General features: G+C 50.8%; 2 protein-coding genes across 3 annotated transcripts in view; one reads left to right on the forward strand and one right to left on the reverse strand.

Moving 5' to 3' along the window:
* Window positions 1-268: 268 nt before the first annotated feature.
* Window positions 269-16,459, reverse strand: ARPC2 (actin related protein 2/3 complex subunit 2). The gene is made up of 10 exons (XM_069982315.1): window positions 16,273-16,459; window positions 8,654-8,688; window positions 8,286-8,398; window positions 4,472-4,517; window positions 3,999-4,185; window positions 3,551-3,644; window positions 3,335-3,461; window positions 2,986-3,086; window positions 2,764-2,864; window positions 269-629 (listed from the first exon to the last, which is right to left on the reverse strand). Exons 1-10 carry the CDS (start codon window positions 16,344-16,346, stop codon window positions 605-607), a joined length of 903 nt encoding a protein of 300 aa, XP_069838416.1. The 5' UTR covers window positions 16,347-16,459; the 3' UTR covers window positions 269-604.
* Window positions 16,460-16,485: 26 nt separating this feature from the next.
* LOC138800552 (C-X-C chemokine receptor type 2-like) overlaps window positions 16,486-27,016 on the forward strand; it is a 65,002-nt gene continuing 54,471 nt past the window's right edge. The window contains exon 1 of one of the 2 annotated variants that reach the window (XM_069982314.1): window positions 16,486-16,582. The gene's annotated coding sequence lies outside the window, so the exon portion shown is untranslated. Of the gene's footprint in view, window positions 16,583-16,613; window positions 16,827-27,016 lie in introns of those variants that run through there. The other variant, XM_069982313.1, reaches the window with a different exon arrangement.

The raw sequence follows: 27,016 nt of genomic DNA on the forward strand, positions 1-27,016 counted from the left end.
ACATTCTGCTGTAGGTTCTCTCCTCTCTATACTGATGCTGTGATATCTCCTCCTCTCCTGCAGGTTCTCTCCTCTCTCTCTACTGATGCTTCCTGTGAGGTCTCCTCCTCTCCTGCACATACTACCTTAAGAAAACAGGATATTTTTTTTTTAATCTAGACTATAAAGTTGCTAAAATCTATATCCAAAAAGCAAGAAAAACCCCAAACCCTATATGTTTATGGGGCCATATTACACAAATGTAAGATTAAAAGTGAACACGCCGAAACCGGGTAGAAAGATTTATTTAACAATTCCAAAAACATTGCTTGCATGACATTTTTCACCAGGATTTTGTCTTTAATAAGAAAACAAGTACAGAAAGCAGAAGATGGCGCGGAGTAGAGGGACATGAAGAAAACAGAGGACGTCTCGCTCATCTGTTTTGTTCCAATTCCGTCTTAGCAAAGCACAGCTTCAAATATACTGAATATGACTTAACCAAACCCCGATGTCACACGGCAGCCGCCTGCCCAGAATCCTGTGACAGCCGCCTGCCCAGAATCCTGACACCCGGGGGATTTTGGTGCTTCATAACGGCATTGACTTGGTGTCATCCACGCGCTCAGCGAGTGGCAAAGGTCTTGCCCCTGTAGAAAGAAATAACCATTTAATCAGAAAACAAAATCAAGTGAAATTAGTTTAGTGTCCCGCCATAAACGCCGGATATAAAAGATACTGCAGCCATCATCTCAAAGCTCCTTCAGCTGCCCGCCATCTCCCCTGTATGCATATATTCTGAATAGGGGAGAGTAATAAAAGGCTGCTGTCAGACAGACATGGCGGCTTGTGCCCTGGATAACACAAAGGTCAGTAGTGTGGAAGTCCAACCTGCCCAGACTTCTCTAACTCCACAATATGGCACAGTGAAGGGGAGGCAATCTGCACCACAACCCATACAGCACCAGGACAAATCTGATGTGAGATGTCTTATGACACTACTGGCGAGACTAGGTTCACACTGCGTTAATGCAGCGCAGCTATATAGAGCTATACAGTTAAGGAGAATGTTTGAGCTGCTCTCATGTGTTTAATATCCTGTAATAGTGCCGTGTGCACAACTAGCAAATAACGGGAAGCGGCCAGAACATAGTTACTACTCGAGTAAATGTGGACCACCAAAGTGAATAGGACCCCGCTGCACTGTACACATAGGGGGATCAGACGTATAGCTGGAACACAGTATGAAGTGAGCCTTATGGTGCGTTTACACAGAGATTTATCTGGCAGATCATTCAAGCCAAAGCTAGGAAAAGACTATAAACAGAGAACAGGTCATATAAGAAAGACTGAAATCTCTCCCCTTTTTACATCCATTCCTGGCTTTGGCTTCAATAATCTGTCCGTGTAAACGCACCATTACAGCTCCCTAGGACAACATCAATATAATGGAGCAGCAATCACAGAGCCCTGCCAGGAGACGGGACATCACCTCCTCATACCCAGCGGCAGAGAGGCCCGGAAGCTTCTGTCCCTGACCACAGGTATGTGCAGATAACATCGCTGCCCAACAACGCTACAAACCACATTGTGTTCTATCAGGGCGGAGAACCCGGAAGGAACAGAAAACCTCACACTTAATACCCTGGACAACCCTGTTATATTATTCCTGCAGATATCTGCTTAACCCTCTGTATACCACACTGTTTCCTAATATACCCGACACACACGCACTGGGTACACCTGCAGATATGCGATGTGTTATCCAGTTACCCCTCTGTATACCACACTGCTTCCTAATATACCCGGCACCCTGGTAATGGTTACACCTGCAGATATGTTATCCGGTTACCTCTCTGTATACCACACTGCTTCCTAATATACCCGGCACCCCGGTAATGGTTACACCTGCAGATATGTTATCCGGTTACCCCTCTGTATACCACACTGCTTCCTAATATACCCGGCACCCCGGTAATGGTTACACCTGCAGATATGTTATCCGGTTACCCCTCTGTATACCTCACTGTTTCCTACTATACCCCGCACCCCAGTAATGGTTACACCTGCAGATATGTTATCCGGTTACCCCTCTGTATACCACACTGCTTCCTAATATACCCGGCACCCCGGTAATGGTTACACCTGCAGATATGTTATCCGGTTACCCCTCTGTATACCACACTGCTTCCTAATATACCCGGCACCCCGGTAATGGTTACACCTGCAGATATGTTATCCGGTTACCCCTCTGTATACCTCACTGTTTCCTACTATACCCCGCACCCCAGTAATGGTTACACCTGCAGATATGTTATCCGGTTACCCCTCTGTATACCACACTGCTTCCTAATATACCCGGCACCCCGGTAATGGTTACACCTGCAGATATGTTATCCGGTTACCCCTCTGTATACCTCACTGTTTCCTACTATACCCCGCACCCCAGTAATGGTTACACCTGCAGATATGTTATCCGGTTACCCCTCTGTATACCACACTGCTTCCTAATATACCCGGCACCCCGGTAATGGTTACACCTGCAGATATGTTATCCGGTTATCCCCCTCCGTATACCACACTGCTTCCTAATATACCCCGCACCCCAGTAATGGGTACGCCTGCAGATATGTTATCCGGTTATCCCCCTCTGTATACCACACTGCTTCCTAATATACCCGGCACCCCAGTAATGGTTACACCTGCAGATATGTTATCCGGTTACCCCTCTGTATACCACACTGCTTCCTAATATACCCCGCACCCCAGTAATGATGGACTTACGATATGGTCTTCATCTCCTTTCTCTCAGCGTCAGGACGAGCTCTGTTCAGTACCTTGAGGAAGTCAGATGTCTTCGCTCTCATGCGAGTATGGATGTATGCCTATTGGTAAGATACGTGGGATATAATACACTGTGGAGGCCCTTGGACAATCATAGTAACCATATAGATCTGTGGGGTATCACAGACAGTGCGGTCACTTTGTGGCCCCCAGAGGTCTCACCTTGGAGCACTTGATGTGGTAATGCAGGTAATCCCGGAAGGTGTGGATGAGATTGATGGTGTTGTCCCGTGCATTGGCGTTGGTGTGACGCGGGAAGAGCACTGGAGGAAGGAAAGAGACATTAGCTGAAGGACAACTAAACCAATGTGAACCTCCAGAAGACTATTATAAAGGGTGCGCTGCAGCAGCTCAGCCCTAACAGGGCCACAGGGCGGCCCCAGCAACCGGACCGCGGCCACAGGGCGGCCCCAGCAACCGGACCGCGGCCACCAGTGCCCGGGATCTCGCCCCCATCCGCACCAGTGCCCAGATTCTCACCCTGATGCTCTAATTCTTAGCACACACTCACCGAATGTGATGTATCCAATGTTATCTCCCACCGCTGCGTCAGTGTCTTTCAGCTCTAGGGGGGGCTCACGATGGCTGAAAAGAACCTGAGGAGCTGTGTGACTGGCGCGGCGTCCCTCCTTAAACTCCTATAATAAAAATACTTGGTGAGACGCATAATCGCAAGAGACGAAGGCTATGAGGTGACTAGACAGCATACGCGGTACGAGGTGACTACCTGCATGAACACCTTCCCGATCACCACATCGTCGTCGTCCTTGAACACCGTGCTAAACACAACTGTCACACGATCCTTCTTAGACTCCACGTACCTACAGAGGGAACCAGCACAATGAGACCTCATCTATATACTGCCCATCCCCCAGCTCTGATGTTTGTGCACCTTGGGGTAGTATGGATGGCGACTAGAGATGAACGAACAACGTACAGAAACTTTGCATATGCTTCATCTCCAACCCTCTTGCATTTGACTCTCTAGACCTGCATCCATCTTCTGCAGCCACTGGGAGTCAAAGGGTGGAGAACTTACATGGTCTCATCATCCCCGTAGTGACTATAATCCCAGTAGTGGAGATTTGACATGGTCTTGTTGTCCCGGTAGTGACTATATTCCCGGGGGGTGGAGAACTTACACGGTGTCATCGTCCCAGTAGTGGAGAACTTACATGGTCTCGTCATCCCGGTAGTGGATGACGGCTCTTCTCTCTCCATCTCTTCCCTCTTCCTGGAACCTAAAGTATTTCTCGAAGACGGAGGCGAAGCAGTTCCTCTTCAGCATGCCGGCCTGGTGGATGACAGAGTCGCGGTTTGGGGGAAGGTCCTCCAGGTCGTACAGCAGAGACACATTGTATCCTGAGAAACAAGAGCACATTATGGCGCTGAGACACGTCAGTGACCACATGGCATCTTCACACAGACATCATTGGCTTTGGTCTGGTTCATACTGCACACTTTCCAATTTGTTAAACAGCAAAATCTTGGACAGGTGTTATCAAGGCTATGGGGGTGGGGGGAGGGCGGAAGCCTGGTATGGAGATTGAGGATGTGGTGGTGGTGTCGCCCCGTATAGAGGAGGAGGTGGGTGCCCAGCATGGAGGAGGGGGGGGGGGGGCGGTATGGAGGGTAACAGATCTCTCACCTGGTTCAGGAGCGATCAGGAAGCTGCCATAGACTTTCTTAAGAACCTGTAAAAAAGAAGAATCAAAGATTTAGACTACAATTGTGGTGGCACTACAACTCCCAGCATGCTCTTAAAGCCTACTCTACAAGTCAGCTCATAATTCTGCAACACAAAATATGAATGACAGAGGCGCTGGGACTGCAGGATACATTCAATACAGTATAATAGCTGTAGTGTCCAGCAGCAGCCGGGGGGAGGGGGGGGGTACTCACTCAGGAAGTCTGACACATCCTGCCCCCAACCGCACTCACATTACTTAAGATAATTTGTTCTCTACCATAAATGAAGCAGAGGCTGGCGGAGCCTGACAGCAATGGTGCCCCCCTACACAATGTCAGAGACCTGCAGGGAATATGGGTCCCAGAGGGCGCTGGGGGAGCAGGGTCCCAGAGGGCGCTGGGGGAGCGGGGTCCCAGAGGACGCTGGGCCGATGCTGGGGGAGGGGGGTCCCAGAGGACGCTGGGCCGATGCTGGGGGATCTGGTTGCCGTAGATGAGTCCCATGCTGACCCAGTTCCGTGCACGACTCATTACTTATCACGCACTTGGTACACACAGATGGCATCTCACAGAGGATGATCCAGAGTGGGTGACACACCAACTGGAACAGGAGCCCCAGCTTACACAGAAGGTTCAGAGATGAGGCCACCGCTACTGGTCTGACAGTAACCCACACGGGACACTGTCACACACGGGACAGGAAGATAGTGGGGCCGTTCTTCATCACTGGGTATCTGCAATGGCTCCATGATGCTGTGTCTCCCTCTCTGGGCACTGAAGCCGGCGCATTCCCTTAGTTCCTCCATCGGGATGCGGCACCAGACTTACAGACGTCCGCTCCCTAAGAAGCAGAGTGGCAGGCATGGCCCCCAAGTTATATAGATGTGTCTAATGTATTATCATATCTGTACGGTTCTGCCACACTGGTAGCTGATAGAAATCCAGGAAGTGAAGAAAAATGGCCCCTGTGCCAAACCACATTGTCTCCTGCTCCTTCTGCTATCCCCCCCCAGGAGACAAATATTCCATGCCTCTGTCCCACATTGTGTGTGTTTGCTGAGATCAGGCTGATGATGCAGACATGGGGCGGGGTGTTATGTCACAGGAGGCGGGGCTGGATCCCCCAATCCCCTGAGTGATCCACCAGGTAGAGGTACAGGTACAGGCAGAGAATACAGCGTGCTGTGTGGTGTTACAGGTAGAGAATACAGCGTGCTGTGTGGTGTTACAGGTAGAGAATACTGTGTGCTGTGTGGTGTTACAGGTAGAGAATACAGCGTGCTGTGTGGTGTTACAGGTAGAGAATACAGCGTGGTGTTACAGGTAGAGAATACAGCGTGGTGTTACAGGTAGAGAATACAGCGTGCTGTGTGGTGTTACAGGTAGAGAATACAGTGCTGTGTGGTGTTACAGGTAGAGAATACAGTGCTGTGTGGTGTTACAGGTAGAGAATACAGCGTGCTGTGTGGTGTTACAGGTAGAGAATACAGTGCTGTGTGGTGTTACAGGTAGAGAATACAGTGTGCTGTGTGGTGTTACAGGTAGAGAATACAGCGTGCTGTGTGGTGTTACAGGTAGAGAATACAGTGCTGTGTGGTGTTACAGGTAGAGAATATAGTGTGCTGTGTGGTGTTACAGGTAGAGAATAAAGGGTGCTGTGTGGTGTTACAGGTAGAGAATACAGTGCTGTGTGGTGTTACAGGTAGAGAATACAGCGTGCTGTGTGGTGTTACAGGTAGAGAATACAGCGTGCTGTGTGGTGTTACAGGTAGAGAATACAGCGTGCTGTGTGGTGTTACAGGTAGAGAATACAGCGCTGTGTGGTGTTACAGGTAGAGAATACAGCGCTGTGTGGTGTTACAGGTAGAGAATACAGTGTGCTGTGTGGTGTTACAGGTAGAGAATACAGCGTGCTGTGTGGTGTTACAGGTAGAGAATACAGTGCTGTGTGGTGTTACAGGTAGAGAATACAGTGCTGTGTGGTGTTACAGGTAGAGAATACAGTGCTGTGTGGTGTTACAGGTAGAGAATACAGCGTGCTGTGTGGTGTTACAGGTAGAGAATACAGCGTGCTGTGTGGTGTTACAGGTAGAGAATACAGCGCTGTGTGGTGTTACAGGTAGAGAATACAGCGCTGTGTGGTGTTACAGGTAGAGAATACAGTGCTGTGTGGTGTTACAGGTAGAGAATACAGTGTGCTGTGTGGTGTTACAGGTAGAGAATACAGTGTGCTGTGTGGTGTTACAGGTAGAGAATACAGTGCTGTGTGGTGTTACAGGTAGAGAATACAGCGTGCTGTGTGGTGTTACAGGTAGGGAATACAGCGTGCTGTGTGGTGTTACAGGTAGAGAATACAGCGTGCTGTGTGGTATTACAGGTAGAGAATACAGTGCTGTGTGGTGTTACAGGCAGAGAATACAGTGTGCTGTGTGGTGTTACAGGTAGAGAATACAGCGTGCTGTGTGGTGTTACAGGTAGAGAATACAGCGTGCTGTGTGGTGTTACAGGTAGAGAATACAGTGTGCTGTGTGGTGTTACAGGTAGAGAATACAGTGTGCTGTGTGGTGTTACAGGTAGAGAATACAGTGCTGTGTGGTGTTACAGGTAGAGAATACAGCGTGCTGTGTGGTGTTACAGGTAGAGAATACAGTGCTGTGTGATGTTACAGGTAGAGAATACAGCGTGATGTGTGGTGTTACAGGTAGAGAATACAGTGCTGTGTGGTGTTACAGGTAGAGAATACAGTGCTGTGTGGTGTTACAGGTAGAGAATACAGCGTGCTGTGTAGTGTTACAGGGAGAGAATACAGCGTGCTGTGTGGTGTTACAGGTAGAGAATACAGTGCTGTGTGGTGTTACAGGTAGAGAATACAGTGCTGTGTGGTGTTACAGGTAGAGAATACAGGGCTGTGTGGTGTTACAGGTAGAGAATACAGTGCTGTGTGGTGTTACAGGTAGAGAATACAGTGTGCTGTGTGGTGTTACAGGTAGAGAATACAGTGCTGTGTGGTGTTACAGGTAGAGAATACAGTGCTGTGTGGTGTTACAGGTAGAGAATACAGGGCTGTGTGGTGTTACAGGTACAGAATACAGCGCTGTGTGGTGTTACAGGTAGAGAATACAGCGTGATGTGTGGTGTTATAGGTAGAGAATACAGCGTGCTGTGCGGGTGGGACCACAATGAAATGATAAAGTACTGCAAATAATTCAGTAACACAATGAAACTGCAATGTGTGAACACAGCCTAGATGTTATGCAACAGATTTGGGCGGGGAATGGGCAGGGTGGTGGACTGTGATGAACAGCTGAGGCAAAGCATTGCATTCTGGGACCAGTACTGCATTCTGGGAACTGCTCAACCAGGAAGTACAGAAACACAATACATAAAATACCCCACAAAACAAATGGATCTTTGGTAGTTTCAAAACTGGGATAGATAGGTAAGTAACGCTATATGCTTCTGCAGAAGTTTCATTTTTTTAACCTCTACCTGGAGTTCCCCTTTAATATATATTACACACACATACATACATAATACACACATACACAGTGTACACACATATAATAAACACATACATACACATAATACACACACTTATTATTATTATATATATAAATAAAAATACACACACATTTAATACACACACACACACACAACTATAATAAACATGCATACACATATATACACATATAATACACACACATATATATATAAAATACACACATACACATATACCGATAATACACACACATATATACCCCTCCCTATCATACCTCATCAGCTCCGTGATCCTGCAGCTCCTTGTAGAACTTGAGGGAGATGCTGATCATCACTTTGGCTTTGTCTCCATTGGGGTTAGAGATGTGGTAGAGAACGCCATCAAAATCTGGGGGGAATTACGGACAGCAGCATGTGAGAGGTACACTATGGCATCTTATCTGACCCCAGGAAACCCCCGTGTGATGCCCCCCAGCTGATCCTGCAGAGGATAGAGGAGCGGAGGGATCAGGAGACACAAACTGCTGTATCTGTCATTCAGGGCCCAGGAAAGCTGGGTGACCCCCATGTGACGCCCCTCAGCTCCACTATGCCCGTCTGATCCTGATTATTCTTCCCATCTATGACATATAAACAGTACTACCTGCGAATGTCACCTCCACCGCCTCCGGCTTGTTCCTGGGGGAGGGGGGAGAAGAGCAAAACATTATCAGTGTGAGACAAGAGACTCCCAAGTTTTCAGCCCCCGACCCAAGGGAGACAAGAGACCCCCCAGACCCCCGAGCGCTCATTTCCCAACCCAAAGGAGACAAGAGACCCCAAGAAACCCCTAAGCTCTAAGCCCCCGACTCAAGGGAGACAAGAGACCCCGGGCCCCCCTGAGCGCTCAGCCCTCAACCCAGGAACCCACAAACATATAACAAGATTCTTATAGTCAGACTGGATCCTGGAGACAATAGACTTAACCTGCCCAGTGACCACAACCCCCACCGCCAGTGACTACAACCCCCACCGCCAGTGACCTACAGTGACCACAACCCCCACCGCCAGTGACTACAACCCCCACCGCCAGTGACCTACAGTGACCACAACCCCCATTGCCAGTGACTACAACCCCCACCGCCAGTGACTACAACCCCCACCGCCAGTGACCTACAGTGACCACAACCCCCATCGCCAGTGACTACAACCCCCATCGCCAGTGACCTACAGTGACCACAACCCCCACCGCCAGTGACCTACAGTGACCACAACCCCCATTGCCAGTGACTACAACCCCCATCGCCAGTGACCTACAGTGACTACAACCCCCATCGCCAGTGACCTACAGTGACTTAGTGATGCACGATGCACCGAAATATCAATACTACTATCGATATTTTGGGCAGAAAAACGGTTCGGTACCGTTAAGTAGCGTAATAGCGCAACTTAACATGAAGTATAGTTCAGAGAACATGGCCGGCAGGTAACTGAGCGCCGGCTATGTTCTCTGGGTACTGCCCCCTGCCGTCCCCTCCTCCGCCCGCGCGCTCTCAGCTCCCGACGGCGCAGAATTCAAATAGCCGGCACATAGCGATCGCTAGTGTCGGCTATTTGTACATGCCGCTGTCACAACTGACAGCGGCATTTAATCCCTCCCAAGCCGCTTCGTATGCAGCAGAGGTCTGCTGCATATGGAGTGGCCCCCACTGCTAATGACTGCGGCCTGTGATCCCGTGGGCGGCAGTCATTTAACCATTATCAGTCTCCCCACCCCGGGACCGGCTGGTGCAGCGGCGTCCCCCGCACCCTCCAGTTCTCTACCTTTCAGGAGCCGCCGATGCAGCGGGGGTCCCCCGCACACTCCAGGACCCACTAATACAGTGGGGTTCCCTGCACCCTTTAGCTCTCCCACCAGGACCTGCCGCTGCAGTGGGGTCCCTCCACAATCCTGTCGCCATCCCCCCAGGGCCCGCCGCCACAGTAGAACAACTCCCAGCATTTCTTTTTGTGGGGAGTTGTGCACAAGGAGGTACGCTGGGAGTTGTGTCAGGAGGCTGCTACTGCACTACAACTCTCAGCAGCATACCTTGTTGTGTACTAGTTCAACCCACAGCATACCTCTTTGTGCACAAGGAAGTATGCTGGGAGTTGTAGTGCACAAGGTGGTATGCTGCTGGGAGTTGTTGTGCCAGGAGGTTGCTGCTGCACAACTGAAACTCCCACCATACCTCCTTGTGCACAACAACTCCCCACAAGAAGGTATGCTGGGTGTTGCAGTTGTGCATTAGCAGCCTCCTTGTGCACTACAAGTTCAAGCATACCTCAGTGTCCACTACAACTCCCAGCATACCTTCTTGTGGGGAGTTGCAGTACACAAGGAGGTATGTGGGGGTTTTAGTGCATACGAAGGTATGCTGGGAGTTGTTGTGTCAGGAGGTTGCTAATGCACAACTGCAACCCCCAGCATACCTTCTTGTGGGGAGTTGTAGTGCACAAGGAGCTAGGTTGGGAGTTGTAGTGCACAAAGAGGTATGCTGGAAGTTGCAGTTGGGCAGCAGCCTCCTGACACAACATGCCAGCATACCTCCTTGTGCACTACAACTCCCAGCATACCTCCTTGTGCACTACAACTCCCAGCATACCTCCCAATGCACTACAAAACCCAGCATACCTCCTTGTGCACTACAACTCCCAGCATACCTTGTGCACAACTCCCCACAAGAAGGTATGCTGGGACTTGTAGTGCGTAAGAAGGTATGCTGAGTATTGTAGTGCATAGGGAGGTATGCTGCGAGGTAGAGGGGAAATAAAAAGTGGTTTTTTTAAAAAAAAAATAATAAAGGTTCCAATAATCCCCCCTTTTCCCTTTTTTTTTTTTTTCAAAATAAGTAAAAAAAAAAAAAAAAAAAAAAAGGAACATACATGTATTTGGCAACCATTGCATGCATAATTGTCAGAACGATAAAAAGTATCAGTGATCAAAAAGTCAGACAAATAAAAATGTTGTACATAGGGGCATCATATTTGCAGTCTGGGCGGGGGAAAATTACAGTATATTTGTATTTTTACATGTTTTTTTTTCCAAACTTTATTTAGTATCGAGTATCGAAATAAGAAAGCTGGTATCGGTATCGAACTTAAAATTCTGGTATCGTGACATCCCTACAGTGACCACAACCCCCACCGCCAGTGACCGCCAGTGACTACAACCCCCACCGCCAGTGACCACAACCCCCACCGCCAGTGACCTACAGTGACCACAACCCCCACCGCCAGTGACCACAACCCCCACCGCCAGTGACCTACAGTGACTACAACCAGGGCCGGATTAAAGGGAGGGCACGTGCCCCGGGGCCTCCACCACTTAGGGGCCCCCACCAGCCTAAACCCTAGCAGAACGGTGCTGCTTACCCAGGATATCAGGCCATGTAATAGGGCCCTGACACAGTGGGTAAGAGCGCACAGAAAGTGCTGTGTTCTCACATTGCGTTATTAACACACACACAATGTGGGAATACACTCTGATACTTATCCCCCCCACTTCTGTCTCTAGGGCCTTGCATCTTCCCCTGCACTGCAGCCTCTAGTGACCACTTGCATAACAGAGGAGGATGCTGAGCCATACAGCCAGGAGCGAGGAGGGGGCTGTGCTAAGTCGCCTACAGTAAGCAGCCTATAGATCATGGTATTGTTTTCTTTTGAGGGGGGGGGTTGTCGCCCGGGGCCTCCACCAACCTTAATCCGGCCCTGACTACAACCCCCACCGCCAGTGACCTACAGTGACCACAACCCCCACCGCCAGTGACCTACAGTGACTACAACCCCCACCGCCAGTGACCTACAGTGACCACAACCCCCACCGCCAGTGACCTACAGTGACCACAACCCCCACCGCCAGTGACCTACAGTGACTACAACCCCCACCGCCAGTGACCTAGTGACTACAACCCCCACCGCCAGTGACCTACAGTGACTACAACCCCCACCGCCAGTGACCTACAGTGACCACAACCCCCACCGCCAGTGACCTACAGTGACTACAACCCCCACCGCCAGTGACCTAGTGACTACAACCCCCACCGCCAGTGACCTACAGTGACCACAACCCCCACCGCCAGTGACCACAACCCCCACCGCCAGTGACCTACAGTGACTACAACCCCCACCGCCAGTGACCACAACCCCCACCGCCAGTGACCACAACCCCCACCGCCAGTGACCCCCATAACAGAGCAGCCCCTCCCTCCCCCCACATTTGAGGGGTTGCGTCATGTGTAACCCCTTGTGCCCTGAGTAGCATTCCTGCAGCCCTGTGATAGCAGCAGAGGGGGGGGAGGGGGCGGCAGACAGGACCGGGCAGGTAATGTAATGAGGAAGTGACCACACCGCAGCTCCGAGCAGAACTAACAGCTGTGTGTAGGGGGGAGCCAAGGAGGAGATCACTAACATATATACACAGAGTGGAGAGGGCGGGTAATAGGCCACCTGTGAGAGACAGAACATTCCGGATAATCACATTGTAGGACCTTTACAGAACTAGAACCATTTAATTACATGGATCAGGATGTGATAGAAGAAGAGGCTCCTATCTGGTGCAGTTACAGAGGCCGGACGTTTTCTGGGGGTCCGGACTAGGTTTGCAGACCCTTCAGCAGGGATTTTGCCCCCTCCTCTAGCTGGGGGTATCAGCTCCTCCATAGAATTTCTATTAGGTTCAGGCGTGGAGACCCCCAAAGTATTATGCCCCCCCCCCCCCATGCTTCACAGATGGGACTGTTCTTGGGGTTGTCCTCATCCATCTTCCTCCAGTCGAAGGATTGATACCAGGAAGTTGAATTTTGGTCTCCTCTGACCCCACGACCTTCTCCCGTGTCTCCTCTGACCCCACGACCTTCTCCCGTGTCTCCTCTGACCCCACGACCTTCTCCCGTGTCTCCTCTGACCCCACGACCTTCTCCCGTGTCTCCTCTGACCCCACGACCTTCTCCCGTGTCTCCTCTGACCCCACGACCTTCTCCCGTGTCTCCTCTGACCCCACGACCTTCTCCCGTGTCTCCTCTGACCCCACGACCTTCTCCCGTGTCTCCTCTGACCCCACGACCTTCGCCCGTGTCTCCTCTGGATCATTCAGATGGTCACTGGTGAGGTCACATGGACCTGGACATGTCTCGTTGAGGGCCGGGGGACCTCGTATGTCCTGCAGGATTATAATCCATGACAGTGTGTTACTGGTGGTGATCTGGTGGACTGGTTACTGGTGGAGACTCTGCAGGTCAGTGACCAGGTCCTCCCGTGTAGCTCTGGGCCGGTTCCTGACCTTTATCAGAATCCTCCTCACCCCATGTGATTAGATCTTACATGGAGCCCCAGACTGGGGATGAGTGACAGTCATCTTATGTTTCTTCCATTCTCTAATAAGTGCATCAAAAGTTGTTGCCTTCTCACCAAGCTGCTGCCTATTGTCCTGTAGCCCATCCCAGCCTTGTGCAGGTCTACAGAGTTATCCCTGGTGTCCTTAGACAGCTCTGTGGTCCTGGCCATGGTGGAGAAGCTGGAGTGTGATGAGTGTGAGGACAGGTGATTGTTATACAGGTAACAAGATGAGACAGGTGCAGGTAATGAGGGCAGAATGGGAGGAGCTTCTTATAGAATTCCTGATGGACAGTCGGTGACTAATAAAATTGTGAATTCTTTATAAATCCTACAATGTGATTATCTGGAATGTTCTATAGATTCTCTATCTCACAGGTGACATTACCCCCTCCCCATTCTGTGTAGGTATACAGTAGTGTATTATATACTTATTATCCCTCTCCTGTATGAGTGTGTATATATCTCACCATTCTGTGTAGGTATACAGCAGTGTATTATATACTTATTATCCTCCTGTATGAGTGTGTATATACCTCCCCATTCTGTGTAGGTATACAGCAGTGTATTATATACTTATTATCCTCCTGTATGAGTGTGTATATATCCCCCCATTCTGTGTAGGTATACAGCAGTGTATTATATACTTATCCTCCTGTATGAGTGTGTATATATCCCCCCATTCTGTGTAGGTATACAGCAGTGTATTATATACTTATTATCCCTCTCCTGTATGAGTGTGTATATATCTCTCCATTCTGTGTAGGTATACAGCAGTGTATTATATACTTATTATCCTCCTGTATGAGTGTGTATATATCCCCCCATTCTGTGTAGGTATACAGCAGTGTATTATATACTTATCCTCCTGTATGAGTGTGTATATATCCCCCCATTCTGTGTAGGTATACAGCAGTGTATTATATACTTATTATCCCTCTCCTGTATGAGTGTGTATATATCTCTCCATTCTGTGTAGGTATACAGCAGTGTATTATATACTTATCCTCCTGTATGAGTGTGTATATATCCCCCCATTCTGTGTAGGTATACAGCAGTGTATTATATACTTATTATCCCTCTCCTGTATGAGTGTGTATATATCTCTCCATTCTGTGTAGGTATACAGCAGTGTATTATATACTTATTATCCTCCTCCTGTATGAGTGTGTATATATCTCCCCATTCTGTGTAGGTATACAGCAGTGTATTATATACTTATTATCCTCCTGTATGAGGGTGTATAGTGTATTATATACTTATTATCCTCCTCCTGTATGAGTGTGTATATATCTCTCCATTCTGTGTAGGTATACAGCAGTGTATTATATACTTATTATCCTCCTCCTGTATGAGTGTGTGTATATATCTCCCCATTCTGTGTAGTATACAGCAGTGTATTATATACGTATTATCCCCCTGTATGAGTGTGTATATATCTCCCCATTCCGTGTAGGTATACAGCAGTGTATTATATACGTATTATCCCCCTGTATGAGTGTGTATATATATCTCCCCATTCTGTGTAGGTATACAGCAGTGTATTATATACTTATTATCCTCCTCCTGTATGAGTGTGTATATATCTCCCCATTCTGTGTAGGTATACAGCAGTGTATTATATACTTATTATCCTCCTGTATGAGTGTGTATATATCCCCCCATTCTGTGTAGGTATACAGCAGTGTATTATATACTTATTATCCCCCTCCTGTATGTGTGTATATATCTCCCCATTCTGTGTAGGTATACAGCAGTGTATTATATACTTATTATCCTCCTGTATGAGTGTGTATATATCGCCATTCTGTGTAGGTATACAGCAGTGTATTATATACTTATTATCCCCCTCCTGTATGAGTGTGTATATATCTCTCCATTCTGTGTAGATATACAGCAGTGTATTATATACTTATTATCCCCCTGTATGAGTGTGTATATATCTCTCCATTCTGTGTAGGTATACAGCAGTGTATTATATACTTATTATCCTCCTCCTGTATGAGTGTGTATATATATATATATATATATATATATATATATATATATATATATATATATATATATATATATATATATATCTTTACACCCGCCCGTCCCCCCTTACACCCGCCCGTCACCCCCTACACCCGCCCGTCACCCCCTACACCCGCCCGTCACCCCCTACACCCGCCCGTCACCCCCTACACCCGCCCGTCACCCCTTACACCCGCCCGTCACCCCCTACACCCGCCCGTCACCCCCTACACCCGCCCGTCACCCCCTACACCCGCCCGTCACCCCCTACACCCGCCCGTCACCCCCTACACCCGCCCGTCACCCCCTACACCCGTCCGTGACACCCGTCCGTCCCCCCTTACACCCGTCCGCCACACCCGTCCGTCCCCCCTTACACCCGTCCGCCACACCCGTCCGTCCCCCCTTACACCCGCCCGTCACACCCGTCCGTCACCCCTTACACCCGTCCGTCACCCCTTACACCCGTCCGTCACCCCTTACACCCGTCCGTCACCCCTTACACCCGTCCGTCACCCCTTACACCCGTCCGTCACCCCTTACACCCGTCCGTCACCCCCTACACCCGTCCGTCACCCCTTACACCCGTCCGTCACACCCGCCCGTCCCCCCTTACACCCGCCCGTCCCCCCTTACACCCGCCCGTCACCCCCTACACCCGCCCGTCACCCCTTACACCCGTCCGTGACACCCGTCCGTCCCCCCTTACACCCGTCCGCCACACCCGTCCGTCCCCCCTTACACCCGCCCGTCACACCCGTCCGTCACCCCTTACACCCGTCCGTCACCCCTTACACCCGTCCGTCACCCCTTACACCCGCCCGTCACCCCCTACACCCGTCCGTCACCCCTTACACCCGTCCGTCACCCCTTACACCCGCCCGTCCCCCTCACCCGGCGGCCGCGTTCTCGAACTTTAGCCCGAGCGTCTCCTCGATGATGCGGTTGTTGACCTCCAGCAGGATCATGGCGGCGGCTCTCGGTGTCTCCTCTCGGGATGTGTGTCGGGGTGTCGCTGTGACAGGCCGCCGCTCCCAGCCGCTCTGCTTCCTAAGGCAAGATGGCGGCTTCCACACGCTCTTCCGCCGTACAACAAGATGGCGGAAGCGGAGATGGAAGGCCCCCAGTCAGTCAGTGGGGCTGCCCGGGTGGTGCCTGACTGGCGGCGACTCCAAGAGGCGACTTATCAGAGCTACAGAAAGGGGTAATAGTCAGCTTCCGCGCCAAAAGCGGCAGTGTTTGCAGAACTGCACAGTTTGTGAACCATTCGCATGCCGCTGTGGTGAAAGCGCATTGTGAGGGGACAAATGGCGCCATTGTATCTAAGCTACACCAAAACTGTGTATCACTACCAGCCATTGAGGTGAGAGGTGAAGGCGAACCAACAAGCCATGATGGAGAAGCTGACCGCTAGAATGAACCAGGGCACGACCAGACGTGTATCTAAGGTGACGGTGCAGAGAACCTTACTGCGTCACAGGCCGACCGATGATCACCACACCACCCGTAATGTCTGTGGCCCCAGGGCCGACTGATGATCACCACACCACCCGTAATGTCTGTGGCCGACCGATGATCACCACACCACCCGTAATGTCTGTGGCCCCAGGGCCGATTGGTGATCACCACACCACCCGTAATGTCTGTGGCCCCAGGGCCGACAGATGATCACCACACCACCCGTAATGTCTGTGGCCGACGGGTGATCACCACACCACCCGTAATGTCTGTGGCCCCAGGGCCGACAGATGATCACCACACCACCCGTAATGTCTGTGGCCCCAGGGCCGACCGATGATCACCACACCACCCGTAATGTCTGTGGCCCCAGGGCCGACCGATGATCACCACACCACCCGTAATGTCTGTGGCCCCAGGGCCGATTGGTGATCACCACACCACCCGTAATGTCTGTGGCCCCAGGGCCGATTGGTGATCACCACACCACCCGTAATGTCTGTGGCCCCAGAGCCGACCGATGATCACCACACCACCTGTAATGTCTGTGGCCCCAGGGCCGATTGGTGATCACCACACCACCCGTAATGTCTGTGGCCCCAGGGCCGACCGATGATCACCACACCACCCGTAATGTCTGTGGCCCCAGGGCCGATTGGTGATCACCACACCACCCGTAATGTCTGCGGCCGACGGGTGTTCACCTCACCACCCGTAATGTCTGTGGCCCCAGGGCCGACAGATGATCACCACACCACCTGTAATGTCTGTGGCCCCAGGGCCGACAGATGATCACCACACCACCCGTAACGTCTGCGGCCAACGGGTGTTCACCACACAACCTGTAATGTCTGTGGCTGACGGGTGATTAACACACCACCCGTAATGTCTGGGGCCTACAGATGATCACCTCACCACCCGTAATGTCTGGGGCCTACAGATGATCACCTCACCACCCGTAATGTCTGTGGCCGACGGGTGATCACCACACCACCCGTAATGCCTAGGGCTCTTAAGCTTACGAGTGATCACCACACCACCCATATTGTCTGTGACCCCAAGGCCAACAGACGATCACCACACACTCCCGTCTCCAGGACGTCACCCGAGCTGCACCGGTTCTATGGAATCCATTACCCAAGACTGTCAGGCTCACCTCCAATACCCAAAGCTTCAAACGTGCCCCCAGACACATCTGTCCAAGCAGGCTTACCAGGTTCCCTAATGTGACTGCTACCCTCAACATCCCCCCCCCCGCCCCGCCGACTACCACCACCACACACACACAGACACATATATACATATTCATGCATGCACACACAGACACATACATACACACACGCCAAGCATTTAAAGTGACTGTACCACCAGGCCCAGGCAGAAGCACTGGAGGCGGGCCGACCCACCCTTAGTGGGAGGAAACCCCCCCGCCCCTCTATGATAGGGTTCTATTGATTCTAATGGAGTCACGTCATGGAGGGGCTGGAGTTTCTTCCCACTAAGGGTGGGTCAACCTGCCTCCAGTGCTTCTGCCTGGGCCTGGTGGTACAGTCACTTTAAGCACTTAGACCTGTAGCAGGCATTGGCTGGTGATAGGTTCACCCACCTTTACCTGCACTGCCTTATTTATAAAGATGGCCGGACCATAAAAACAATAAAGCACTTTGCCCGTCTGCCATTCTGTCTCGCACCCCCTCCTGATAGTCTGTAAGCTGATGCATGTGAGCAGGGACCTCACGCCTCATGTATGGATAATTATATGTATAGCTCTGTAACGTCTATATTTGTCTATGTATGTACCTCCAGAATTGTAAAGTGCTGCAGAATCTGTTAGCGCTATATAAATAAAAAAAAATATTATTAATATTACCACACCACCCGTAATGTCTGTGGCCCCAGGGCCAACAGATGACCACCATACCCTCCATAATGCCTGTGGCCCAAGGGCCAACAGATGATCACCACACCACCCGTAATGTCTGTGGCCGACAGGTGATCACCACACGACCAGTAATGTCTGGGGCACCGGGCAGATGGGTGATCACCACACCACCTATAATGTCTGTGGCCCCAGGGCCGACGGATGATCACTAGTGTTGAGCTGATCTGTCAAAATGAGTGGCAATTGAAACGCTCAGCATTTGATTACCAGTGGCTGCAAAAATTGTATTCTGCCCTAGGGCTGCCAGGAAAACATGGACATGACCATAGGTTGTATCAATGTTTTCCTGGCATCCAATTTCTGTAGTCTCTGGTAATTAAATGCCGAACGTTCGAGTTGCGAAACGCAAACATTTTGATAGATCAGCTCAACACTAGTGATCACCACATCACCCATAATGTCTGGGGCTCCGGGTGATCACTAGATGAGCGAACCTGCTGAGGTTCGGGTTCGTATGAACCTGAACTGTCGGCGTCTGATTCCTGCTGTCTGCAGCCTCCGTGAAGAGCGTGGATACAGCCGGAGGACAGCCTGGAAAACTGGGATACAGCCATAGCCATAGGCTGAATCCCAGTTTTCCTGGCGGTCCTCTGGCTGTATCCACCCTTTTCACGGAGCCTGCAGACAGCGGGAATCAGACGTCGAGTGTTCAGGTTCATACGACCCCGAATCTTGGCAGGTTCGCTCATCTCTAGTGATCACCACACCACCCATAAACAAGTTACATCAGATGTCATCACAGGATTGGGAGTGGAGCACAGAAGATATTGGTGCTACAGTAGTGGTATTTGTGGTGTCTACCAAAAACAAGCAGAATTTTTGTTAGTTGGCCATTCCACCATGCCATCTCCCATTTCCTTTTAGAGATTCATAAAGGATTACTGTGATACACTGTGATTACCTAGCTGGCACAGCGTTACTGTGGTTTCTTTCTCACACGGATCATATTCAGACATTTGTCATATTTTGATGTTTCATGGAGTGTTGCATCGGCAAACGATCATGGGACCAAGATATTTTCTTGTGAAGCATTTTGGATCTGCTAGTGACTTTTAGGATTGTCTTCTCTGCTGATTTGTAATGGGTTGTATTATCAGATGATTGGTAAAGGGTTGTCTTCTCCATGATTGGTAAAGGGTTGTCTTCTCCATGATTGGTAAAGGGTTGACTTCTCTACTGATTGGTAAAGGGTTGTCTTCTCCACTGATTGGTAAAGGGTTGTCTTCTCCATGATTGGTAAAGGGTTGTCTTCTCCACTGATTGGTAAAGGGTTGTCTTCTCCACTGATTGGTAAAGGGTTGTCTTCTCCATGATTGGTAAAGGGTTGACTTCTCTACTGATTGGTAAAGGGTTGTCTTCTCCACTGATTGGTAAAGGGTTGACTTCTCTACTGATTGGTAAAGGGTTAACTTCTCTACTGATTGGTAAAGGGTTGTATGATCAGATGATTGGTAAAGGGCTGTCTTCTCTGCTGGTTGGTAAAGGGTTGTCTTCTCCAAGATTGGTAAAGAGTTGTCTTCTCTGCTGATTTATAAAGGGTTGTCTTCTCTGCTGATTGGTAAAGGGTTGTCTTCTCTGCTGATTCGTAAAGGGTTGTCTTCTCTGCTGATTGGTAAAGAGTTGTCTTCTCCGCTGATTGGTAAAGGGTTGTCTTCTCCATGATTGGTAAAGGGTTGTCTTCTCCATGATTGGTAAAGGGTTGACTTCTCTACTGATTGGTAAAGGGTTGTCTTCTCCACTGATTGGTAAAGGGTTGTCTTCTCCATGATTGGTAAAGGGTTGTCTTCTCCACTGATTGGTAAAGGGTTGTCTTCTCCACTGATTGGTAAAGGGTTGTCTTCTCCATGATTGGTAAAGGGTTGACTTCTCTACTGATTGGTAAAGGGTTGTCTTCTCCACTGATTGGTAAAGGGTTGACTTCTCTACTGATTGGTAAAGGGTTAACTTCTCTACTGATTGGTAAAGGGTTGTATGATCAGATGATTGGTAAAGGGCTGTCTTCTCTGATGATTGGTAAAGGGTTGTCTTCTCCAAGATTGGTAAAGAGTTGTCTTCTCTGCTGATTTATAAAGGGTTGTCTTCTCTGCTGATTGGTAAAGGGTTGTCTTCTCTGCTGATTGGTAAAGGGTTGTCTTCTCTGCTGATTGGTAAAGAGTTGTCTTCTCTGCTGATTGGTAAAGGGTTGTCTTCTCTGCTGATTGGTAAAGGGTTGTCTTCTCTGCTGATTGGTAAAGGGTTGTCTTCTCTGCTGATTGGTAAAGGGTTGTCTTCTCCGCTGATTGGTAAAGGGTTGTCTTCTCCACTGGTTGGTAAAGGGCTGCCTTCTCCGCTGGTTGGTAAAGGGCTGTCATCTCCATGATTGGTAAAGGGCTGTCATCTCCATGATTGGTAAAGGGCTGTCATCTCCATGATTGGTAAAGGGCTGTCTTCTCTGCTGATTGGTAAAGGGCTGTCATCTCCATGATTGGTAAAGCGCTGTCTTCTCTGCTGATTGGTAAAGGGCTGTCATCTCCATGATTTGTAAAGGGTTTTCTTTTCCGCTGATTGGTGAAGGGCTGTACTACTCTGGCCCCTGATTCCTGGACTTGAGCCCATCTATGGGACCTAGATGATAGTATTAGTTCGATGGACCAGTAGCTATTTGACCACCTGGATGGTAGTATTGGCTCTACGGACCCCTAGCAGCTGTGGGATGCAATCAGCATGGTTCAAGATACCTGTGACACCTACCAGCTCGCAACTCACCTCTCTCAGTGTCTCTCCAGTGTTGGATCGCCACTCCGGGACCCCCGCCAGGCTCTCCACTAGAACCGACTTCACTATCCGGTTGATGGACTGGCCACTCAACCAGTCAGTGATTTGGGCAGGACACAACAACAGTTACTGATTGGCTGAGCGGCCAGTCCATCAACTGGGATGGGCATTTCCCCCCCCCCTCGGGTGGAAAATGCCTTCTGTAGGCGGAGCCAGTCATGGCACAGGGATAGGTAAGTAAGGATTGTTTGTTATGTTCTCCTCTGCCCCTGTTTCCTGTCAGATTTTAGCCAGGGACAGACTTCTCCTTTAAACGCCCCTGACTGTAAACCACGGGGACAATGTGGGAGATTGTGTCTTATTGACAGTGTTATACCGCCGACTGGGGTGTCAGAGAGGTCGGGATCCCCAATCCTATGAATATGGGAACAAGATTTCATTAAGTGTAACGCAGATAACGCAGCGCTTATTTAAATATATAAATACTATAAAGGTTATAATTAAAGGGGTTGTCCGGCGCTAAAAAATTATTCACAGAATAACACACATTACAAAGTTATACAACTTTGTAATGTATGTTATGTCTGTGAATGGCCCCCTTCCCCGTGTCCCACCACCCCCACCCGTGTACCCGGAAGTGTGGTGCGCTATACTCACCTGTCACGTGCCGACCACGGTCTCCGATCCTCAGCAGTGACATCTTCTTCGGGCGGCCGGCGGATCTTCCCCAGTGCCGGCCCCCCTCTGCAGCGTCATCCGAAGCTCAGCCACGATTGGCTGAGCATAACTGTGCTCAGCCAATCGCAGCTGAGCAGCTGATGACGTGGCCGCGTGATACGACAGGCAACAAGGGCTTTATTTGTCAATGTTCCAGTTATTGTACATAGATTCTCAAAGTGCCTATAGCTGATTGGGCGAGACGGTCACAAGCCATATTCTAAGCTCAGGTAGCAAGTACAAAGTAGATGGCACCAAAGAGGTTATAGAGAGGATGGAGAAGGGAGAGCAGAGAGGGAGACGAGATTAGGAAAGGTTATAAGCCTGGAGAGATGAGTCTTCAGGGCACGCTTGAAACTGGGGGTGTTTGGTATGAGTCTGAGCTCTTTAGGTAGGGCGTTCCAGCGAACTGGTGCAGCACGAGAGAAGTCTTGGAGGCGGGAGTAAGAGGTTCTGATTATGGAAGATGTTAGTGTAAGGTCATTAGCAGAATGCAGAGCATGGGGAGGATGAATGTATGAGAAAGATGAGCAGCCGCCGCCATCACTGTCCTGAAGTGGTTATATTCAGGAAGCTGCCTGGTCACTGCGTGCTGCTGCCCACCCGAAACCCCCTCTGTCCCTGATGTGCGCTTGTCTATCATCCAGCACCATATTGCTTGCAGAGAGGAGAAAAATCCAGCGCTGCCACTGCATGCAGACAATTGCACCGACGTATAGGAAAACAGATTGGCACTTTATTTAGAGTAAGCTCGAGGTTAACATGTTTCGGGAGGCACTCTCCCTTCCTCAGAACAATGTGCACATGTTAGCCTCGTGCTTACTCTAAATAAAGTGCCAATCTGTTTTCCTACACGTCGGTGCAATTGTCTGCATGCAGTGGCAGCGCTGGATTTCGGTACCCGACAATTTTTCTCCTCTCTGCAAGCAATATTGTTACTACGGGCCCTCAATCCGGGAGCACCCCGTCCGTTGGTACTTCCAGCTTTGGCAGCCACTGACTGCTATCACCGTTTTTCCTAGCCGTGAGGTGCAACGTATCCAGTACCCCTAAGTAGGGTGATACGCTTCAAGCCCAAGTGGCTACCAGGTGAGCGCATTACCTCGCTAACTCTCTCATCCACCCTCTGGTATCATACTAGGCGCCGGCACCTTGTTCTTTTTTCTCCTCTTTTGAATCCAGCACCATAGTGAGGGTCCTGAGGCAGGGATTCTCTTGTCACTTTGTGGATATTCTGGATCCATAAAACGTGCACAATGGGCACTGATACACATAAAACGCCAGTGGTGTGATGGAGTGTCAGAGGGCGAATGACCACCACGTTATAATAACCATTACCTCCATTATGTCTGTACATCAGCTCCGATTTAATCACGAAAAAACACTGCTTCAGAAGGGTTAAATGACAAACCCAGCTCTGCTACCTCAGTGTTTTTTTATAGGGACAGCTGGAACTTTCTGCTTTGTTGCCGCCCGTAATGTAAACTTTTCTGACAGATAAGCCGATTCTATAGACATTGTGCTGGCAGCTCGCCTGCAGCACGCCCCACCAATACCCTGCAGCACGCCCCACCAATACCCTGCAGCACGCCCCACCAATACCCTGCAGCACGCCCCACCAATACCCTGCAGCACGCCCCACCAATACCCTGCAGCACGCCCCACCAATACCCTGCAGCACGCCCCACCAATACCCTGCAGCACGCCCCACCAATACCCTGCAGCACGCCCCACCAATACCCTGCAGCACGCCCCACCAATACCCTGCAGCACGCCCCACCAATACCCTGCAGCACGCCCCACCAATACCCTGCAGCACGCCCCACCAATACCCTGCAGCACGCCCCACCAATACCCTGCAGCGTGCCCCACACATAACCTGCAGCACGCCCCACACATAACCTGCAGCACGCCCCACACGTAACCTGCACCGTCGCCTCAGGTTTACTTTCCCATGGAGAAGGGCTGTTTGGCCAAGGAATGGACTGAACCTATAAATGAAGACTAACATTTACTGTGGGCTCTGTGTAACCTGCACCCTGGGATCTGTATACAGAGAGCAATTCCACCCACATGTTGTTTATACAGGAACAGGACTGGCATCTACAGAGATTACAACAGAGATCAAAATCCGGGAGCAAATCTTGGGGTGGGGAGAAAGTGGCCGGATGGTGAGGTCGATGTGAGGACGTGAAACCAGGATCTGCACAGATGAGCCGCCTGTCTGCTGCTGAGACTCCTCGTCTGACACATTTGTCTCCACTTCATAGCCTGCTTCTATGTGACCCGATATCAGTCACCCTGCCTGCATGTCCCGATATCAGTCACCCTGCCTGCATGTCCCGATATCAGTCACCCTGCCTGCATGTCCCGATATCAGTCACCCTGCCTGCTTCTATGTGACCCTATATCAGTCACCCTGCCTGCATGCCCCGATATCAGTCACCCTGCCTGCATGCCCCGATATCAGTCACCCTGCCTGCATGCCCCGATATCAGTCACCCTGCCTGCATGCCCCGATATCAGTCACCCTGCCTGCATGCCCCGATATCAGTCACCCTGCCTGCATGCCCCGATATCAGTCACCCTGCCTGCATGCCCCGATATCAGTCACCCTGCCTGCATGCCCCGATATCAGTCACCCTGCCTGCATGCCCCGATATCAGTCACCCTGCCTGCATGTCCCGATATCAGTCACCCTGCCTGCATGTCCCGATATCAGTCACCCTGCCTGCTTCTATGTGACCCTATATCAGTCACCCTTCCTGCATGTCCCGATATCAGTCACCCTGCCTGCATGCCCAGATATCAGTCACCCTGCCTGCATGTCCCGATATCAGTCACCCTGCCTGCATGTCCCGATATCAGTCACCCTGCCAGCATGGCCCGATATCAGTCACCCTGCCTGCATGTCCCGATATCAGTCACCCTGCCTGCATGCCCAGATATCAGTCACCCTGCCTGCATGCCCAGATATCAGTCACCCTGCCTGCATGTCCCGATATCAGTCACCCTGCCTGCTTCTATGTGACCCTATATCAGTCACCCTGCCTGCATGCCCCGATATCAGTCACCCTGCCTGCATGCCCCGATATCAGTCACCCTGCCTGCATGCCCCGATATCAGTCACCCTGCCTGCATGCCCCGATATCAGTCACCCTGCCTGCATGCCCCGATATCAGTCACCCTGCCTGCATGCCCCGATATCAGTCACCCTGCCTGCATGTCCCGATATCAGTCACCCTGCCTGCATGCCCCGATATCAGTCACCCTGCCTGCATGCCCCGATATCAGTCACCCTGCCTGCATGTCCCGATATCAGTCACCCTGCCTGCATGTCCCGATATCAGTCACCCTGCCTGCTTCTATGTGACCCTATATCAGTCACCCTTCCTGCATGTCCCGATATCAGTCACCCTGCCTGCATGTCCCGATATCAGTCACCCTGCCTGCATGCCCAGATATCAGTCACCCTGCCTGCATGTCCCGATATCAGTCACCCTGCCAGCATGGCCCGATATCAGTCACCCTGCCTGCATGTCCCGATATCAGTCACCCTGCCTGCATGCCCCGATATCAGTCACCCTGCCTGCATGTCCCGATATCAGTCACCCTGCCTGCATGTCCCGATATCAGTCACCCTGCCTGCTTCTATGTGACCCTATATCAGTCACCCTTCCTGCATGTCCCGATATCAGTCACCCTGCCTGCATGTCCCGATATCAGTCACCCTGCCAGCATGTCCCGATATCAGTCACCCTGCCTGCATGCCCAGATATCAGTCACCCTGCCTGCACGTCCCGATATCAGTCACCCTGCCTGCACGTCCCGATATCAGTCACCCTGCCTGCACGCCCCGATATCAGTCACCCTGCCTGCATGTCCCGATATCAGTCACCCTGCCTGCATGTCCCGATATCAGTCACCCTGCCTGCTTCTATGTGACCCTATATCAGTCACCCTGCCTGCATGCCCCGATATCAGTCACCCTGCCTGCATGACCCGATATCAGTCACCCTGCCTGCATGCCCCGATATCAGTCACCCTGCCTGCATGCCCCGATATCAGTCACCCTGCCTGCATGCCCCGATATCAGTCACCCTGCCTGCATGCCCCGATATCAGTCACCCTGCCTGCATGTCCCGATATCAGTCACCCTGCCTGCATGCCCCGATATCAGTCACCCTGCCTGCATGCCCCGATATCAGTCACCCTGCCTGCATGCCCCGATATCAGTCACCCTGCCTGCATGCCCAGATATCAGTCACCCTTCCTGCTTCTATGTGACCCTATATCAGTCACCCTTCCTGCATGTCCCGATATCAGTCACCCTGCCTGCATGTCCCGATATCAGTCACCCTGCCAGCATGTCCCGATATCAGTCACCCTGCCTGCATGCCCAGATATCAGTCACCCTGCCTGCACGTCCCGATATCAGTCACCCTGCCTGCACGTCCCGATATCAGTCACCCTGCCTGCACGCCCCGATATCAGTCACCCTGCCTGCATGTCCCGATATCAGTCACCCTGCCTGCATGTCCCGATATCAGTCACCCTGCCTGCTTCTATGTGACCCTATATCAGTCACCCTGCCTGCATGCCCCGATATCAGTCACCCTGCCTGCATGCCCCGATATCAGTCACCCTGCCTGCATGCCCCGATATCAGTCACCCTGCCTGCATGCCCCGATATCAGTCACCCTGCCTGCATGCCCCGATATCAGTCACCCTGCCTGCATGCCCCGATATCAGTCACCCTGCCTGCAT

The sequence above is a fragment of the Dendropsophus ebraccatus genome, chromosome 9 (assembly GCF_027789765.1).
Source record: "Dendropsophus ebraccatus isolate aDenEbr1 chromosome 9, aDenEbr1.pat, whole genome shotgun sequence".
Classification (NCBI taxonomy): Eukaryota; Metazoa; Chordata; class Amphibia; order Anura; family Hylidae; genus Dendropsophus; species Dendropsophus ebraccatus.

Bases quoted from the DNA above. Each gene is read 5' to 3' on its own strand.
- ARPC2 (XM_069982315.1), bottom strand. From the start codon at position 16,346: ATGATCCTGCTGGAGGTCAACAACCGCATCATCGAGGAGACGCTCGGG. The intron at 3,462-3,550 runs GTAGTCACCTCG...TTTTTATTATAG, and splicing joins TCGGGAAGGTGTTCATGCAG to GAGTTTAAGGAGGGACGCCG. The intron at 3,087-3,334 runs GTGAGTGTGTGC...TCCTTCCTCCAG, and splicing joins CATTGGATACATCACATTCG to TGCTCTTCCCGCGTCACACC.